This window comes from Chrysemys picta, chromosome 1, assembly GCF_011386835.1.
Source record: "Chrysemys picta bellii isolate R12L10 chromosome 1, ASM1138683v2, whole genome shotgun sequence".
Taxonomy (NCBI): domain Eukaryota; kingdom Metazoa; phylum Chordata; order Testudines; family Emydidae; genus Chrysemys; species Chrysemys picta.
Window position 1 is genome coordinate 114,715,930 of NC_088791.1, and position 20,634 is coordinate 114,736,563.

At 42.6% G+C, this 20,634-nt stretch overlaps 1 protein-coding gene across 5 annotated transcripts in view; it reads right to left on the reverse strand.

Moving 5' to 3' along the window:
* Nucleotides 1-20,204, reverse strand: part of RERG (RAS like estrogen regulated growth inhibitor) — a 115,844-nt gene extending 95,640 nt beyond the window's left edge. Inside the window, exons 1-2 of one of the 5 annotated variants that reach the window (XM_065567377.1) lie at nucleotides 19,743-20,204; nucleotides 16,663-16,836 (exon numbers count right to left, since the gene is read on the reverse strand). In XM_065567377.1, the coding sequence (XP_065423449.1) occupies nucleotides 16,663-16,723 (61 nt within the window). In that variant the 5' untranslated portion in view covers nucleotides 16,724-16,836; nucleotides 19,743-20,204. Of the gene's footprint in view, nucleotides 1-16,662; nucleotides 16,837-19,150; nucleotides 19,334-19,661 lie in introns of those variants that run through there. The other 4 variants (XM_065567369.1, XM_042849127.2, XM_005288060.4 and 1 more) reach the window with 4 other exon arrangements.
* Between the last annotated feature and the right edge of the window lie 430 nt (nucleotides 20,205-20,634).

The window sequence follows — 20,634 nt, forward strand, 5'->3', positions numbered from 1 at the left end:
AATAGAAATTCTATGTGTAACTTTAAAAATGGCCAAAATATGGGTGAGTACTGCTATACAATCCTGCATTGATTCCCTAGGGATAGATTAAATGGCATCATACCACTTCCATTCCTCACTTCCTCTATGATCATCTGAGGCTGAACTATCGCTGGCCTTGAGCTGGGCACAAAGCCATAGTCCTACTTCATCTGGGCAGACGGCCAAGATGACTGTGTCTTAAGGGGAGCATTGGTGACATCCTTGTAAAGGAATAGCAAAGATCAGCTCTGTCCAGGCTTACTGAACTCTTCTTGAGGCATAATGCCTCCATCAACACATGGGAGTTTCATATCCCTATCCCTATCCTTCTCCCTCCCTCCAAGATGCTTTTAGCACACATGGCTTATCCCAGCAGTACTTATCCAATTTTGGAGAAGCAAGGACCCAAATATCCATAGTGGTCATTATTTGTTAAGCACCAACTGTATGGTAAGTGCAAGACAAGTTGCAGGTCTTACCCTACTTACATGTTCTCCATCAAATTAGTGTCTGAGAAGCTCCAAATATTGATATAAATATCCTCATGACACCTCTTTACAACTGGGGAACCGAAGTATAGAGACTGCAAGGCATTGCTTCCATGAGTGAGGAAGGAATCAAACCCAGATCTCCTAGGTTGCAGTCCAGTGCCTTAACCAGATTATCCTGCCCCACACCACCTGGGAACTTCTAATCAGGGATTATGAAATGTAAACCTATGTTCCAGACCTACACGAGGTTATGCAGTAGTGTTCCACCAGAACAGGGATAGAAGGTTCGTACTAGTAAATCCCATGCCCTTTTGGGTATTAATCAGAGGTAGGTTGCTGCCTTGGTCTGTCACCTGGGATCTGAGGATGCCTTTGATACAAGCACTTCGGAATGACTGTTGCAAAATGCTTTATATCCCCATAAGAAATATATATTTTTTTAAATCAAGATGCTATACAACCAAGAACAATTGCATCTAATAGTCTATACACCTAAAGTACCAAAAATAACAAAGTAAGCACAGCTGTCTAGCAATTACACAGCTAGTTCATTTCTCTCAATACATGAAGTCAACCTGCCCACACTGGATACCATAAAGACCCCTTCTTAATCCTCTCTGCCTCCCACCCCCACAGGACAAAAGAGTCTTCTTATGTAGCAGCAGCCTACGGTATGAATAGATGCCACAACAAAATCCAGCTTCAGGATGCTTTAATTATGAACGTATCTGCTAAAGCCTTGTTCTGAGAACCCAACAGCCATCACTATTTTTCCAACCTTTTGTATGGCACAAATGTCAGAAGCCTCTTTGCGCAAAGCCTAAAAGTAGCATCAGAGTGTTAACAGACTATTTTAACTTAGCCTTGAAAATCATACACTCCCGTGTATCTCTTTGTCCTCTACGCAGCAAGTCATTTCTCCCACTGTAGCAGTAAGAGAGTGACGTTAAGGTACCACAAATAATACTTAGATTGTTTCTGCTTCCACTGCTGAAAATCATGTGACTCAAACATGCTGTAATGAAACTCTTGAACATCTACTACACAGGATCACAATGTAAACCTTCTGGTGGAAAAAAACAGGCTTGTGGGGAGGATAAACTCCTCTAAACTCATTCCAGACATTGATAAATAGCAGGAACGTGCTAAATGCAATGCACTCATATTACGTCATCTCAGTTAATGAGGGAGATACAGTATTCCACATACACTGGGTGCTGATGATTGTTTTGATGCACAGTAAATCTGCTAACTCCCTAAGAAGCTGTTTCTGCCACAATTTTATAGACTACTGTACCTTGTGGGTGGTATTCTTCTTGTAAATTCATTTTATTGAGCTTTTCACATCGAAACATGCACAGTAATAGACTCCCTCCCCCTATAATTCTGTGGCCTGTGTTATGCAGGAGGCCAGATAGACCACTGTTTCTCAAATACAGCCACCGTGGCCATATGCATCCACCAGGGGGTATCCCTGCAGCCACTGCAGTTTCCTGGGCAAGGGGATGAAGCATCAGCCCCTCCAAGTTGCCTGTAAGCTGTGCGGCCGCATAGCAACCTTTTTAGCATTGCGCAGGTGCTCAGGGAACCTGCCCGGACGCCCCTCCCCGTCCTGAGCCAAGCCCCAGCCCAGACCTGCTGGGCAAAAAGAGCTGCTGTGACGGGGACAGATGCCTCTCCCCTCCAGCTCAGTTGCTGCTGCGGGGAGAGAGAGCTGGGGGGAGTCTTCCCTGCCATAGATCTGGAGCACCCTCCTGCACCCCAAACCCCTCATCCCCAGCCCCACCCCAGAGCCTGCACCCCCAGCTGGAACCCTCACACCCCTGCACCCCAACCTTCTGCCCCAACCCTGAGCCCCCTCCCACAGTTTGAACCCCTCGGCACCACCACCACCACACATTACCTCCATATTGGTGCACATAAAAAAATTCATTCCACACATGGCTGGGAAAAATTAGAGGGAACACTGTAAATGCTGCATGTGCTGCCTTTCTGGATAGACAGGTGGGGGACACAATGCTTAAGCATTAAGGTGCGGGGAGGAGGCAAGCAGTGGGGGAGCCTGGCGGGAGAGTGAGGAGGTGAGCCACCAGCAAGTGGGGGTTCTTGCTGCGGGCACAGGGGTGTCTGGGGCAGGGGAGTGAGGAGGCGAGCGGTGGTGGGCAGCAGGTGGGGGACTGAGGAGGGATGCAGGAGGCGAGCTGCGGGTGGGCGGGGGGTTCAGGAGGCAGCGGGCACATGGGCAGTGGGTGGAGCTCCCCTTTGGGGAGGGTAGCCCCTGACTCCACCCTCTCCGCCTACCCCCAACCCCGGCAGCCAGAGCCCCAAGACCCCCTGCCCTCCCTGCAGCTGAAGCCACAAGCCCTCCACCTGGAGAAGTCCCAAGCTCCCCCCGCCCTCCCCCGCACGCGCACACACACACCTGCCCAGAGGAGCCCTGGACTGGCTGAAGTCTGGAGCGCCTGCCCCTCCACCCTCGTCCTGAGATGCTCAGGGCTGGCCAGGAGCCCTGGGCCAGCTGCAGCCACAGCCGTACCTCCCCTCCTCTCCCCAGACCCAAGTCACCCAGATGTTTTTCATTATTAGTTAGACTTCTAGTATGTCAAAGCATTTTTAAATTTACTTCAGAATTGTTGTACAACCACTTTTATCAAAAAAGCAAAAGAAACAATAATAAAAAAAAAGACAAGAACATGCAAAGCACCTTATTTGTGTTTCTATTCTGTTAGGTCCAGTAGAGAGAACTGTGCATGATTTTTATTATTGAGTCTGCAAAAAAAAGCCCCAAACCTTACATAAATAAATTACAATGATTTGGACGTATATATGTGCATATTACTTTATTAATTTAGGAAAAATAAATAATTTTAGGAAAAAGTGTCAGTGCGGCCACCAGCAAGTGTTGGTGGCCGCACTCTGAGGCCACCAAAAAATTTGTTGTGAGAACCCCAAGACTAGACAATCATCATGGTCCCTTCTTACCTTAAAAATCTATGAATCTATAAAGCATGCTTGTTTTCCCAAACAGAAGGGAAATAGAAGTACTTCGTGATTCCTTACATCATAGCACTGAGATTCTATAGTGAGGTGATAACTATACAAGGCTTGTTAATGATGTTCATACTGCACAAGTATTCCCAAAGTACTGACTCAACTCCCAAAGGACTCCCCAAACATGCACTGGACTCTGTGTAAAACCCTATTACTATATATTGTGGTAGTGCTTAGAAATTTTGATCAAAGATCAGGGTGCCATTGTGTTAAGCACTGTACGGATCAGTAACAGAGAAAACAGACCCTTCCCCAGAGAATTTGCAATCTAGGTGGTATGTCTACACTAGGGCACAGTCTCCATAGGAATGGGAAAAGAATGTCCCAGAAATACTACAGAAGTGACACTGGATTATATGGAGATGCCAGGGGGCAGATGGTCTGAGCCAGATTGTGAGCCTCCTAGTTACATTGTTAAAAAAGTAGCTCTCAGGAACATTCACCTGAGATTAAGGGGCTCATCCCCTGGCCTCTTATTTCTGTCTATGTACCTGTTCTAAAAAGAATTTATGTTATGGTAGATAGGGAATTGGGAGGGACCAAATCTTAACCACCTTACTTGGGTAACACTTGCATTCATTTCAATTGGAGCATTGCCTAGATATGAACAGAGAAAGATTTTGCCCACATCAGTGGGCCCCAACCACTTCTCCTTCTCCCTTTCAAAATATTGGCTGCTCTGTTCCTCTCAATTTGAAAAATGAGCCTGGATCAGTGTTGAAGATCAGTGCTTTTCAAGTCTTTCCACTTCAGTTTGAAAATGAATCCTCTCTCCTTAAGCCCAGGAGAACATCTATCCATATTTTTCACCCTTATAGGTTCAAGAACTGGTGTTTTTCTACTCAATTTCCACCGTCTTCCTCCATGGCAAATCTATCCTGGCTAATGTACAGTCAGAGCCCCAGGTTTGCTACAGTCCTGTGGCCAAAATATCCTCAGTAGAGCATGAAGTTGTTTTTTTAAAAAAACAGTATAAGGTTTAAAATATAGCAGGTTGACTATCTTGGATTCAATCACATCTTGTTGCCTTTCCCTCCACTTCTCCAGCAACTCCTTTCTGGCATCAGGGCTGCTTCCAGAGTTACATATCTGTCCAAAGTGGAAGCATGCTGTGCTCCTGATTTAGCCTTTTTAAGCGTAAGACAAAATAGAGTAGTAGACTTAAATAATAAAAGGATTAGCTATAAATAAGAACAGCACCTGCAGTTACCACTTACTACAAGTTACAAGCGCTGTCATTCCTTGTGCCTTAGGGAATAAGTTAATTGCCCTCTGAAGTCAAGAAGAGCTCTTCTCCAGCACCCATAATGGCATGGGGAAAGACTGTGGTGTGCGTAACGCACAGTACTGGGAGGCAGGAGATCTGGCTTCTATTCCCAGCTTTGCCAAGAGTTTCCTGGGCCAGAACCTCAGCTGGTGTACATAGTTTCGCTGAAGTGACTCTTTTTTCCCCACTTCCCTTCCATCTCTTGTGAATTACAATGGTCCCAGTAGCTGTAGATCAATCTTTTCTTAATTTAAAATAAAATTTCAGGAGATTTGTTTGTCTGGAAACAGATATGTCAGACGTGAACTCATGGGACAAATTCATTCTGATGCTCACAAGTTCAAAATGGTTTAATGTAGGAATTGAGCCTGGCATCTGGCCAACGCCGGAATGCAGCAACCACTAATGTACAATCAGGGGTTAAGCAATAGTTTCGGGTGTGTTACTGCAGAACTCTAACACAGTATTTTCCTTGGCACTGCAATGTGGTGCCCCATTTTTGTGGGGATTTTTTTAATCTATCCATGGGTGACAGACTATGCATTCTTCTGGGATGACTCCCAAATGTATTCCTGTTGATAGGCTGCAGTGTTCTTCCAGTGAACAAATAAATAGCTCACTTTGCTTTTGCTTTTTCCCACGTTACAGCACAGAATAGATATTATTGAAGTTAATTTGGAAAGCTTCTAAACCTCCTCAAGTGTACATCACCACCCAGGATTCATCGTCACACAGAACCCTATACAACTGGCTTCGGGCATTCTCAGGAGAAGGATTTTACCAGAGGAATAAACATGGAACTGGGCATCAGGAACTCCTGAACAGAGTCCTGATAGTTCCACTGACTCACTGTGTGGCCTTGCGCAAACTGGGCACCTCTCCCATTGCTTCAGTTTCCACCTCTGTAAAGTGGGGATAATTCCACTAATTGACCTACCTCACAGGAGTGTCTTAGTGGCGAATTAATGTTACCACTGCACTTCGGAAATGTAACCCACAGTGTAAACACTAAATATGTTCATCATTTTTTAGTGTAGCAAATCCTGCACTCTCCGGACCAGTTGCTTCCTTCCAACTTGAAAGGTTTTCATGCACCGTTATATAAACATTTCCAGCTATTTAATGCACCTCTGACACAAGCTGTTTCTGTTACATATCCACAACTTCCTTTCTGCAAACTCCTGCATGGAAGCAGCTTTCTGACCTGTGAGCATCAAGGATTTCATGGTCTCTTGAAACCAAGGTGGTGATTTCATCACACTCTCATTTTGCTGCACTCCAACTACATCTAACATGTCTGGAAATCTGATCTGCCACTCAGGCCAATTTGTACGGCTTTTTTTTTCTACTTTCAACTTTAAAGCTGCACATATGTTTAATATATCCGTTGCATCTTTTTCCTGGGTTTCATACCTCTCACCGTTATCTTTTGGCCTGCAGGTATAGAGTATACAATGGTAATGATCACGAGTTATTTCATTTATGGAGTTACCACCATAATATGCAGCATTTCACAAAATTTACATGGTAAATGCATTCGAAACAATAATAAAAGCTGCCAGACAGTAACTCCAAGCAAAGGGACTGGTGTGTATATACTGGGGAACACAAGAATCATAACAGTACTCCACCCATTCAAAATACATATGTGTGTCTGTGTGTGTTTGTGTGCACACAGAATTATGAAAAGGAGAATGATCTCTCCTTTTTCTTTTCATTCTTCTCTATTTCAAAAAAGGAGTGACACAGTTAAAGCAATATTTGGTATAATCTTGGGCAAATGGAAGGAAATACTAGATCAAACAGAGCAATTCAGAGGTGACATAAACTGCATAAGCTACACACTGGTGTGAAAGTAACTGGCACTGAAGGCTTGATCCAAAGAGCATTGAAGTCAACGGGAGTCTTTCTCCTGGGCTTTGGATCAGGCCCCAATGAGGACAAAAGGGGAAGATGTAGCAGAAAAAGCGACCAACAGGAGTGAAGTGGGGGCAGTGGGTGTGGAAATATAGGGAATGACAAGGTTGTTTTTTCTCATTATAATCCTATCCTTTCTATCCAAAGCATGTACTCTACTGGCTTGATGTGCAATAGTGTTGGATGCCCATCAGCTCCCACTGACTTGCAGTTCAGCAACTCTGCAAATCAGGTGATAAGTTACATCAGCTGATGCTCACTTACAGTCTAATCACATTCTTACACTAGCCTCATCACCACAGCAGTGGAATGCTTTGCAGGAGTCTATTAATGATATGCAAGAATGCTGACTTAATGGCATGCAGCTTACAGCTGAGGAGTGAGCCCTTATGTTCACTCCCCAGCTTGGGCTGCCTGAGCTAAAAACATTGCACAATGTAAACAGACGTGTTGCTGCCCTTTTTAACCCCACCCAGCAAGAAACTTCTCCAGGCAACCAATGGGCCTGATTTTTGAGAGGTTCTGAGCACCCACAAATCCAAATCTGGATCCTAGTTGCTAGGACAGCATTAGTGTCTTGTGAGGGGCTACTATGTGCCATTCCACACCACCAGCTGTCAGCTCTCTTAATCTGAATGGGGAGGCTAAAGAGGCAGCTGTGAATGAAGGAAGAGGTTTAGCAGATGGCTGTGGAGCCTTACAGAGCTAGTGGATGAAGGCGGAAGACCAGAAATGGGAGCTGATCAGTTGGGGGTGGGGGGGGAAGGTGGTGGAAAACTGGGTCAGAGAGACACAGACGTGAACGGACATGGGGAAACAAGGGGAAGGTAGGAACTGCAAGCACTCAAGGTGGGATTAGGGAATGAGATTAACCTCTCTGGGGGAGACCCAAATCCTAAAGCCAGCATTTGTAATTACCCAGAAGAAATACTGAATGATACATTCAGGTAGTTACCATGCAGTTAGTGGTAAAATACTGTATACGGTTTTATGGTAACCTGGCAAGTGAGTCCTCTGACCACCCCACGAGGAGGCTTTGCTGATCTTTTGCAGTAATTCCTGGAGGCCAAAAACAATCAAGGTCCCCATCTCACCAAGCCAAGCACTGTGGTTTGTTTGTGTATGTTAAGAGAGCAGTGCAGTATATACAAACCTTGGAGTCTGGCATCCTTTCCCCAGTGGTCAAGCAGCAGATTATATTTAGTACAACCTAAACAGACACCAAAAACGGCAGAACAAGACTTAATTCTGACAGCTGTCACCAGCTGCTCTGAGGAGATGCAGGTAGAATAGATGCCAGTGACAGTAAAGAAGATGAAGTTGAGAGGAGGGATAAGACTTATGAACATCTTTGGTTTTAGGCTAGCAAATTCCTGCATTAGTTACTCCTTGATTTGTGTTAGCTGGGAGGAGGAGGATGTAATGTCAAACATACTCACAAGAAAAGAAACTTTGTCTTCTCTGATGCTGGCTGCTCACGAGCAAGAGTGCAGAGGGTAGTGAGCAGGGGATAAAGAGTGGCCAGAATCCCTGTACATGCTTTTCATGGATGAAACTGATCTACTTCAGGGGCTTAATTGGTGCGTAGGGCCTGGGTTGGCCCTATGCAAAGGGATCAATTGCACCCCAGATGAAGGGTGCAGAAGAGTCCTATCACAGGTTAGAGCATGACGTACATCAAAAAGGAACATGTTTGAGTAGCCTGGGGGCATGGCCAGAGGCCCGTTCCCGTCCCCTTCTCCTTGCACTGGCTACCATTCTATTCCTAGTAATACACAAAAGTTAAACATGTGTACACAGGACCCTCTGATAAGCACATCCTCTCATCCAAGGCATAAAACCAGAGGACAGAAGAGGCAGGAGTTGTTTAATATGGAAAAATAATAATATTTCACCAGCACCGCATTAGGAAAAATGAATACAGTGCATGTTAGGAAAAACTAATACAGCTGATCCTGTAACAAGCACTATGATAAGAGTGTCTTTAGCTAAATAATGAAAGCAGTTGACCCACTGTACCACCATGAAATTCCATCCCATTTTCTGGACTTCTGAAGTAACCTGTTATGTATGGTAACTTGCCCTGACTTTAAAGCTTTTGTGTGATGAGGATTTTCCCCCTGACAGAACTGATAACTAGATGAGTAATTGCTGTTGAGGAAGAATTTGACATTTCCTAGTAAATACACTGAACTAAAAACGGTAAAAGAAAGGGGGTGGGAGCATAAGAATGTGCATTGTGAGGCTGAAAATCACTTGTAAAGAGACATCTTTGGTAACTGTGTGTGCAGCTTTGAAAAAAAGGAGTTGGAGTTAAAGTCTAAAATGAGTGGGGAGGGCGTAGAACTCGGTTCAAAGCTTGCCTTCTTGTGTCTACAACTCTCTATGGACTCGTTCTAGCCTGCCTCCATACAGTCTCTCTACACCCTTCCCTGGTGTTGCAACTATGTCTAGCATCAACTTCCCATCTCTCTGCTGAATTCATACAATCTGGCCACAACTGGTATGACAGCCCTCTCCTCTGAAGCTCCATCTATCTGGATCATCTACAAGAATTTCCCATTGTACATTTAAAATCTTGTCTGAACATATATTTTTGTCTCCCGCCTCAACCACTTGGTTTCCTCCCCTGCTATTATTTCATCCATAGATTCAAAAATGTTTGGACCAGATGGGATGTTTAGATCATGTCGTCCAACATCCTGTATAACACAGGATGTAGAACTTCACCCAATTACTCTAGTTTTGAGTTCAGTAACTTGTTGCCATCCAGTCTTGAAGATTGAACTTTGTAGCATAACAAACCAGAGCTGGCTGAAATGTTTTTAAATTTGAGACTTCAAAAATATAAATGGGAAAATTTTGTGTGTGCCCCACCATTTTCCAACCAGTTCTACAACAAACATTTTATCCTATAGACTTGGATGAAAAGTGCTATGCAAAAAAAAAAAAAATTGTACTGCACTGTACTGCGTCTCTATTCTGTACTTAATTATATACTGGGCACAAAAAGGGAATTGGTTTAAGACATTTCTGTTGTTCGCATGTGATTCCACCAGATGCTTGTGTGTTCAGCACCTTGTAAAATTTCATAACCCCCCCTTCCGCCTCCCCACACACACATAAACAAATTTAGTGGATTCCCTGCCTGCCCTCTTGTTTTTGACTGGCTCTAGTGAAGAGATTTTTGTTCACTCAGGTTTTTTTGGCAAATGTAAAAGTATCTCCCTTTTGATAAAACTTAAAACATGGACAAATCACATGGCCAAAAAGGATCTCCTCAGACCACCGCCACCTCTCTCAGAAAAAAGCCCAGATTCATCCATTTCATTTTTCACACAGCTTTGCTTTGGTTGTCAGGGTTGTAGTATTGGGGACTATGCCTTTAAGGGTTGAGTTTCCCAAACATAGTCTGGATGGGGCGCTGTGAAGCTCCTGTTATATACAGCCCGTTGAAACTGAACACAGAATAAAGCAGATCTCTTGCAACGAAGTGATCACTGAACAAGAGCCATATGCTGACCTGGGTCTGCACGCTGCAGTCAGTAGGGTCAATGTAGCATAGGGCCCCATCACAAGTGCAGTTCTGACACTGCTCCAAACACAGCATAAGCAGATGCTGGATATGGTCCAAACTTATGCATGTGCTTAACTTTATGCCCTTCCAGTCACAGTGTGCAAAGCTAACCAAGTGCATAAGCCTTTGCTGAATCATGGCCTTTCCTGGGGTTTGCCTTTGCTGTTCACTTAAATAGCCACAACAAAATACCACAACCTCTGGCTAGACTTTTCGCCTGAGCATGGCTATTCCTAGCATTTTCTCTGCAGGGCTCCTGTATCCCTACTACCTTTCTCTCAGGCAGTTTCTTCCATCCTGGCTTGAAACTGATGGGAGCCATTTGTCAGCAGAAATAACTCTTCATCCTGGTGACCTAGATGTGCTCTATTTGCCAGTGCAAAACCCTGCAATCTGCCACACTGAGATGGGGCCTTACAGAGTAAAAGCTATATTGGCTTTTGGAAGCTAGGCTTGCACATACCTTAGCTGGACACTAATCATTCCGAGGTCAAAATAAAAAAAGTCTCCGAGGCATAGATACTGTATTTTGAACATTGTATTTAAAGGCCAATTACATTGGGAGCTGGAAAGGACTTCAACCATTTCAATGCTTCCACCCATTCTTTTCTCTCTCTCACACACACACATATTCATGCTCTTCCCCTTCCGTACAGGTCATTCCTCTCCAGCCTTTCTTTTCCCCCTCCCACCCATGCATGTATTGCAGACCTTCGTTGCAACCATTGGGGGATCAGACCTTTGTGACTTTCTTTAATGGCTGTTAATACCACAGAGTTTTAAAATAGCCACTTGCATTATGAAATCCCAGCTCTCTGTGGAATAGGAATGAAGGTGTAAAATCAAACTGAACAGTGATTTGAACAGCACTGTGTAAACTAGGGCTGTTGATTAATTGCAGTTAACTCACGCGATTAACTCAAAAAATTTAATCGCAATTAATCACACTGTTAAACAATAAAATACCCATTGAAATTTATTCAATATTTTGGACATTTTTCTACATTTTCAAATATATTGATTTCAATTATAACGTGTAATATAAAGTGTACAGTGCTCACTTTATTTATTACAAATATTTGCACTGTAAAAATGATAAAAGAAATAGTATTTTTCAATTCATCTCGTACAAGTACTGTAGTGCAATCTCTTTATCGTGAAAGTGCAATTTACAAATATAGATTTTTTTTGTTACGTAACTGCACTCAAAAACAAAACAATGTAAAACTTTAGACCCTACAAGTCCACTCAGTCCTACTTCTTGTTCAGTCAATTGCTAAGACAAATAAGTTTGTTTACATTTATGGGAGATACTGCTGCCTGCTTCTTATTTACAATGTCACCAAAAAGTGAGAACAGGCGTTCGCAAGGCACTTTTGTAGCCAGCATTGCAAGGTATTTACCATACGCCAAATATGCTAAACATTCATATGCCCCTTCATGCTTTGGCCACCATTCCAGAGGACGTGCTTCCATACTGATGATGCTTGTTAAAAAAAAAAGTGTTAATTAACTTTGTGACTGAACTCCTTGGGGGAGAACTGTATGTCTTCAGCTCTGTTTTACCCACATTCTGCCATATATTTCATGTTATAGCAGTCTCGGATGATGACCCAGCACATGTTGTTCGTTTTAAGAACACTGTCACAGCAGATTTGACAAAACACAAAGAAGGTACCAATGTGACATTTCTAAAGATAGCTACAGCACTCGATGTAAGAATCTGAAGTGCCTTCTAAAATCTGAGAGGGACAAGGTGTGGAGCATGTTTTCAGAAGTCTTAAAAGAGCAACACTCCGATGCGGAAACCACAGAACCTGCACCACCAAAAAAGAAAATCAATCTTCTGCTGGTGGCATCTGACTCAGATGATGAAAATGAACATGCTTTGGTATGCACTGCTTTGGATCGTTATTGAGCAGAACCCATCATCAGCATGGACACATGTCCTCTGTAATGGTGGTTGAAACATGAAGGGACATATGAATCTTTAGCGGATTTGGCACGTAAATATCTTGCAACGCCGGCTACAACCGTGCCATGTGAACGCCTGTTCTCACTCTCAGGTGACATTGTAAACAAGAAGTGGGCAGCATTATCTCCTGCAAATTGTAACCAAACTTGTTTGTCTTAGCAATTGGCTGAACAAGAAGTAGGACTGAATGGACTTGTAGGGTCTAAAGTTTTACATTGTTTTATTTTTAATGCAGGTTTTTTTGTACATCATTCTACACTAATAAATTCAAATTTCATGATAAAGAGATTGCACTACAGTACTTGTAGAAAGTGAATTGAAAAGTTTCTCTTCAAATGGTATAAACCTTTCTTTTATTTTTACAGTGCAAATATTTATAATAAAAATAAATATAAAGTGAGCACTGTACATTTTGTATTCTTTGTTGTAATTGAAACCAACCAATATATTTGAAAATGTGGAAAACATCCAACAATATTTATATAAATAGTATTATTGTTTAACAGCACGATTAATCATGATTATTTTTTTAATCGCTTGACAGCCCTAGTTTAAACTACTGTGAGCTTTAATTCTCCATTCCATCCAAGACATTATGGAGAGGGGAGGACATAGAGAGCTGGTGGCCATTCTCATTCAGGGCTGCCTGGCTCCAGTGCAAGTGCACCCTAATTTACACCAGTGGAGGACTGGGTAGAGTAGAGCTGTGCCATGCCCCTTCCCTGCCTTTGAAATGCCACTTCCTTTCTTCCCCTTAAGTGGGGGAGGGGCATGGGTGACACAGGAGACAGCAAACAGTTCTGCTGCTCAGAAGGAATTCTCTATCCATTACCTGCAGCCAGTTTAAGGCCACTTTGCATTGTTTATGCAGTGCAAACTGGCCTTAGCAGAATGGAGAATGCAGCTCGTGGTGTGTTCGTGCATTGGAAGACTTCCACTGGTTTAACTTGCACAAGAGAGAGAGACCATGCACCAAATGCTCATTTATTGCTCAGTAATTCTGAAGTAACCTTCTTAGCTTCAGTGGAAGTACTCTTGATTTACACCTGTGCGAGTAGATTTGGTCCTCTATCTTTGAAGGGCTTATATCTAGAGAGGAAAATAAAATAGGTGAGGTAGATTAGCAATTAAATCTACTGGCCTTAATCTGGTAGGATGATAAGTAAATAGTGGCTATGACTGAGAACAGATTTTATGTAACCATTTAAAACAAACAAAAAACCCTCTAGCCTAGAAAACCTAAGGGCAAGGAAACCTGACAAGTAGCAGCAAGTGTAGAAGTTTGTTTTAATCTGGCTTTAGCTCTTTCAGACTTCACCACTCATGCTCCATCCCACCTTTCTGAGAGCCTTGAATTAATATACTGAAGGAAAGAATAGGAAGTCTTACTGAACACATCCTATTAAGTGGACTACTACGTAGATCAGACTAAAGCCCTGATCCTACTGCCAGTAACAAAAATGGTAAAACTCCCATTGGCTTCACTGTTGCATGATGGAAGACTAAAATTCCCAAAGCATCCTGTCCCAGCACACACTATTTCTTTTGCAAAAAATTCTTTATGGCTACCTCAGCTTCGATCATTCCCAAACCCTGATCAAGAATTGGGAGGGGAATCTTTCTTGGACATTACAATATGCTTCTGTAACTTCACAAATGTTCTGCTTTTAGGGAGGGAAGCCAATAAAGGCTTAAGCCAGACTAGAATCTAATGTCTTGCCCTGTCTCGTTAAATGAGGATGAGCCAAAAAAGAGAGAAAGACAGTGACCTTATTTTGGAATGACTCTCTGGTAATCAAAACAGTCTTATTTATTGCCACATGTATTTCCTTCTTCATATGCATCTAGTCCTCTCCAGTGTCTTGAGTCATGTTCTGGCTTTTAGAACTTGGCTTAACTTCCAGCTGTCTGGCTTAGTCAAGTCTAGTACTGTACATTCAGAGAAACCAGGATTTCACACACTACATATCATAAACTGGACACATATCTTTATGGAAAATTATATGGACACTCTCAAGAATCTACATCTCTCTCACAAAAAAGCCATTTAGAGGCAGCATCTATTACAGCCTAACACTGGGCCTCTCTGTCCACAACAGTTTGCTCTCTGGGGACTATTTTGTCTCATCCTGCTCATAGATGATCCACAATAACAGTCTCAGTATTGCTACTGTCCTGATATTATCACAGTGGGGAATAATTGCCAGAAAACCTTAGTGTAGTGAAGGCCATAAAGGGAAGACCAAATGTGAAAACTGTACCGCTCGCATGCTCGATGTTCTTACGAAGGACACTGCTGATTACTTTTGACTGAACTTTTAAAGTCTCTTTTTTTTAAATAAAAGTTACGAAACCTCATATGAAGAGAAATATTTTGTGTGTGTGGAGGGAGGTTAATTTTGCTGAAAAAACTTTTTGGGATAGGGGACACTTGGGAGGGAGATTCTCCTTCATTATTCTGAATCCAACCAAAGCATTGTGCTAGGCAACCACAACCATAAACAGAGTTTGACTACAAACAAAAAGTGAAACTAACTGGCCTTATTTCACTGTCCAAACTGACTTCCAAACCTTAAATAGGATAAATGGTACAAAGTAAAGGCAGATTCATTACGGCACTTCCAGTTAACAGTCTGTGGCATTATAACACAGATAAGGCAATTTAAATCTTTGTTTTTAATCTTAAGAGCACCCTTTTAAATACGTTATGTAAGTAGATATGATTCAATTTGTATTTCCTTTGTGATATGATCACTATAATGTCCTCTGTCCCATGTACACTCTTCCTTTGTAGGCTGATGGAAGTGAGCTATTTCACTGATATTTTCCTGGTACAATATTTTCTGAATAAACACACTTGGGTCCAAATTAACTAAACAATAATAATGTTTATGGGCCTGATCCTCAGTTGCTATCAACTAAAATACACTTCAATGGAACTGCACTGATTTTCAACAGCTGAGTATCTAGCCCTATGTTCTTAAAAGCACACACTGTAACTTCATGTTGCTCACACTTCAAACAAACAGCTACAATACATGGTACCTGTGGAGGCCAGTTTTATATTTTGCAAGGTCCCAAACTGCCACAGGAGGTAAATTAGGCCTTGCCTTCTGGTCCTATTGTCTGAAGTGTATATTAAGGTGGCCTTAAAGTCGTCAAGTAACTGCAAGACTACAGCACTACTCAAGGTAGCTTGTGTACCTCATATCACTTACCAGTCAGTACTTGTTTCTACAAATGCACCATTGTACTGCTCTAAGTACAAATGGTGCATCTTATGTAAACCTTCTGATGTCAAAATCCCAGACAATAGTGAGAAAATCGAGCCTGGAATGAATAGATCAGTAGAAAAGGGGTGCGTGTGTCTAAACTTTTGTTTTCTACTGAGATTGTCACTTGCTGATGGGGGTTTGTTTCACTGGGCACACCAATGGAGTTGGCAGGTGAATTTGGCCAGCAGCTCACTAAAGGGCTCAGTCATTCCCTGGGCGCTGAAGTGGGTGGGAGTTCTGTGACTCCCCTGAGCCTAATTTTTTTTAACTTGCTCATTCAAAGCTAATTTTAAGTGGAAGCAACAAGGAGGGATATTCTATGTAAAACAGACGCCAGCTGTTTCCTCTCCACCCTGCAGGAGGCCAAAATGGTGATGTTGTGAATAAAGTCAGTTGTTGCTTTATCCTCCTCAAAACAGGGCAAAACTGGGTCATCCAAAAAGTCACCCTGATCTGATTTGGTCCTTCCACTTCTCTCTAGAATCCTGTGAAAACTGCTGGGATATCACACAACTGGTTGTTAGCTCCACATCGCTTCCAGTGTACTTTCCTAGGGTGTGATCCTGTGAGTTGCTAAGCATCAGAAATCCCCACTGGACTCAATAGGCACTGCAGCACTCAATACTGCTCAGGACAAGTGCATTATTCTACCTGGGCTCTGACCTCCTTTTGTATAGGGAATTAAAAGATAATAAGCAAGCTATGTAGGGACAAATTAAACAATGCTAGTCCATCTCTATCTCCACAGAAATCAATAGGAGTCTTGGCATTGACTTCAAACAGTAGGCCTGATCCCACTTCCATTGTTATACTATTCCTTTTATTTGCAGAGCCTAGAGCATGAAAAATGGCGTGGAAAGCTAAATTAAAAATTAGGGGCCTGATGCTGATCTCTCTGACACCAGCTTTACACCCACATCACCCCACTGGCTTCTCTGACGCTCTGCATGATTCACGCTGATATAGATAAAATCAGAGGAAGGCCCAGCAGTTTTTTGCATACACAAAGGCTCATTTTGAGAACACTGGACAGAGTGAGGAAAAAGCCACCTGATCAAAGACAGAAGAAAAACAGACAACAAACATACCTGACTTCCCCACGCCAGCTCGACCAAAGATCGCCAGCTTCACTTCTGCACTTTTAGCCATGGTGGGAAAATGGAACGCTGGAGAATTCACTGGATTACCCAAAATTGAGCAGACGGAAGGTTCCCAGGTCCCGTCTTCAGCTTCACCACGTCATTGTGACTTCTGCACAGAACCTTAAAGCGGTGTAATACAGTGAGTAGGCAGAAAGTCTCTTCCTAAATATTTCTTTATTTAAACCATATGCTAATATCCTCAAACACGGAGGTAACAATACTGACACCTTTGGTGTTTGTCACCATTCATGTAGAATATATATCACATTCGTTTTCTAGCTCAGCTGTTGAGACATGCCCCATTACACTTTGTTGAACAAAGGTTCTTATTCAATAATCTTCAGCGCTCAGCTCATAATGCCATATAAGGTTCCCTCTTACTTTTTTTTTAAGCCAGCTGGGATAGTTTATATTAAGTTACTACTTTTGGCCAAACTAACTTTAATGAATTTTATTTTACAGAATATATTTAAAAACCATAAGTATTCATTAATCTATTTGCAGATAGTTGAACTCCCTTTCCCAAACCCTCAATTATTTCAAAGCCCCAATTACTCAGCAGCAGTTATTAAAAGTCTTCAACAGTTCTAAATATTTGCACTTTGCCCATTCCAGTAAACAGAACCTTTACACAAAGTTCCTTGATGTTCTTTGTGTAAGATGACTCAGCTCAGACGTAAATATTCAGAAAAGCATAGGCTAGAAAGGGACACTGAAGTTTCTCTTTATATATTTTTAAAGACCACATAAGAATGTTCCTACTACCTCTATTGCCCTGCTGTATGACTTTCAGCGTGTTATGTCACCTTGCTCTCTGCCTCAATTTTCCCATCTGTGAATTTAAGGATAACTAAATTTACTTTCCTCTGTAAAGTGCTTTGAGATCTATGGACGAAGGCACTATAGATGATTAGTATTGTACCAATACTACCATTTAGTGTGGATAATTCATCTCACCAATTACACCATAGTATAATTTTACTTCTGTACACAGCATGTTTCACAAAAAATACCAATCTCTGTTAGAAAGGTTTGCCAATATTTCTATAGAAAGACATAAGATTATTTTAATCATAAATATCAGATATATTAATTGCTACATTAGCATTACCCACACTAAAGCAATAACACATTTCAAGCAACTTTGTGAAATAAAATAATGTTTTATTAAATTTTCTCCAGAATACAATATGTTGCACAAATTTTGTCCAATGTACTTTATTTAGAGAAGGATATGAATATATTTTTGAAATCTCATTCTCCTGGTTTATTTTGCAGAGGAGTAAACGGCAAATCATATTCATCCCGTGCAAGCATTTAGAAAGGCAAAAGCTTTTATGAATTGTTTCATCTACCAGAAGAGAGACAGGACTTTAACTCCAAAAAATGCATACATTTGCCTTCCAATTTCTAACCTAATAAAGTCACAGTGGCATGCTTTGTGAAAAGCGAGTCATGTAAAATCATCTGTAGCAAGATTTGCTTTTCTTACTCCAGTTCCGCTCATGGAAGAAAGGCATAAATGTGATGCAGCCAATACATTACTCTCACTTTCAGCTTTAGATAGGAAATGAAAAATGCTATAGTATGCTGGCAGAAGAAAGTACTTAAATCAATCTGTACTATATAATCCCTAGTTTTAATGGCTCTTGGGGTTTCTAATACACATAACTGCTGACAACCCTAAAAACCGTCTTGCAGCTTGGGCCAGATTCTCACCTGGTGTGAACTGGAGTAGCTCTGAAGTCAATGGAGCTATGTCAATTTACACTGAGAATCTGACCCTTACTGTTTAAAGAGATGGATGCTTATTTCTGGATGACCATAAATGCACACTGTAAATTAGAGGGTTGCAAGTGTCCCTTTTCTATATTTACATGCCACCTTCCTCTAAAACACCTGGGCTAGATGCCAATCTGGTCTATATCTGGAGTAACTCCATCAGCTTGATTTGTTCCTTATTTACACTGCAGCAACTGAGTTGAGAATCTGAACCCCATATTTCTATATCAGAGCAAAAGAGAAAACAAGACAACGTGTTGCTATAAAACATACTCTCTCTAAGTAAAGATTGACATACTACTGGGTGTACTCTGGCTCCAAAAGAAATCCAATATTCATTTTCATACTCAAATGTCATTGAAAAAAGTATGAATGCCGGTTTGTCACCAAGAACGTCTTAAAAAAACTATGAGCAAAGATTCCCTTCTCAATCAGGCCCATGCATTAAAATAAAAAGGTATATTTGGTTTAAGTCAACCACACAACTGCCATCCCCACTTTAATAAACAAATACTAGTTCACACATTAATTTCTCTTCCGATTTTCCGTAGGTCTCTGCCTCAGTGTCGTTATCATAGCAAAAGAGCTGAGAGGCATATAGAGCAACAGTGTGATCTAAGGGATACTTTTTGGTTCTCTCTAGTTTTCTCACCTTCAGCTTGTAAATGTTTGGCTTCCCATATGTGATGAGCACATCAAGACAGTCCCTGAAATAATTACAGATCGCTGCTCCAAACCCACTGCTGTCACTGATTAAATAATACAGTGCAACAGGTAATATTTTGCTTTCCTGATGAAAGGGCTGAAGGAATCCTCCCCCACTGCTGGGCAGATAGACAAGCTCACAATGTGCTTGCCACCTTGCTACTCTTGTTACAATTAACAGCCAGGAGGGATCCCCAGAAGTAGAGGTGTCTCCCCTAATATCTTCCCATGCAGAATCCGGAGATGATCCCAGGAAGCCCATCCTGTTCTAGCTCTGCCCGATTTGGGGCATCGCCGAAGCGATAACCCGGTAACAATTAAGGAGCTTGTTTGTTGCTCTTGGCAAAGCACAAAGATAGCGGCTGGCTTCGCCAGGGTCCCTCTCTTGCTGCAGTAGCCCCTGGCTATGTGCGCTCTAGCCCTATTCAGCCAGATGCCTCTTCGTGCATCAAACTCACCTCTCCACACCAGTAAAGCAGCACGAGGGTGACTTGGGAGGACGGGAATTCAGCCCTGGTCTTTGTTGCCGGCCGGCTCACCTAGCTGTGTGATCAGAGAAGGAAGCCGACCTCAGCCATCGTGGGTTGCCCGTAGTCTCCTTTCTCCCCCGGTCTAGTCCCTCTGCCGCAGAATGCGGAGACTTCACACAGCCCCAGGACCAGCTCTCCGCGGCTGCCTTCTCCTACCGGCTACGGCAGTCGCAGGAAAGCTCTCTGGCGCCCCCTGCAGGTGCTCCGGCGCTAGGACGCGGAATGGGCTGCAGCGAGACAGCTGGGCAGGCAGCGGGACCAGCATTGAAGGATAAGGGGTGTGTGAAAGGTTGTGAGCATGAGGTGTTTAATCTACAGCACCGGGGCAGGTGAAATGGAGACTCCCCCTTTCTAAATGTGTAGCATCGGAACCGTGCCTACACGATCAAATGAAACCAAGATGCTGGCTTGAGCGGAACAAGGCGTGGTGTGCAAGGAAATGTGCGAGGGGCTGGTTCATGGGCTGGTAGTGGGAACTGTGACTAAACGCCTAACCCAAGTGGGAGAACCACGAGGGAGGAAATGCCGTGAATGTCTGCACCGGCCAGAAATGGAAACTATAGAAAGGGTTTCTGCCTTAAAAGAAACTCAGTCCAGAGACTTTAATGAATTTAAATGTATGCCAGGGCGAAAGCAGTAAACTTTAGTTCTCTGGATTGAGCTTGCATCGAATGAAGTCAAATGGGAGTCTGATCATTGCCTTCAGTAGGACCAGGAACCAGACCTTAAGGAGAACAGTTACAATCACTCCATGTGTTGCTAGATAAGGAATTTCAAGCTGTATTCAAGTTTGGGCACACTAAGGTTCTGATTTACAGGACCATTGACGTGGCAGCTGTAGGTTCTCAGTACCTCTGAAAATCAGACCCTATGTAATAACAAAGCTCTAGCATCCAGTGGT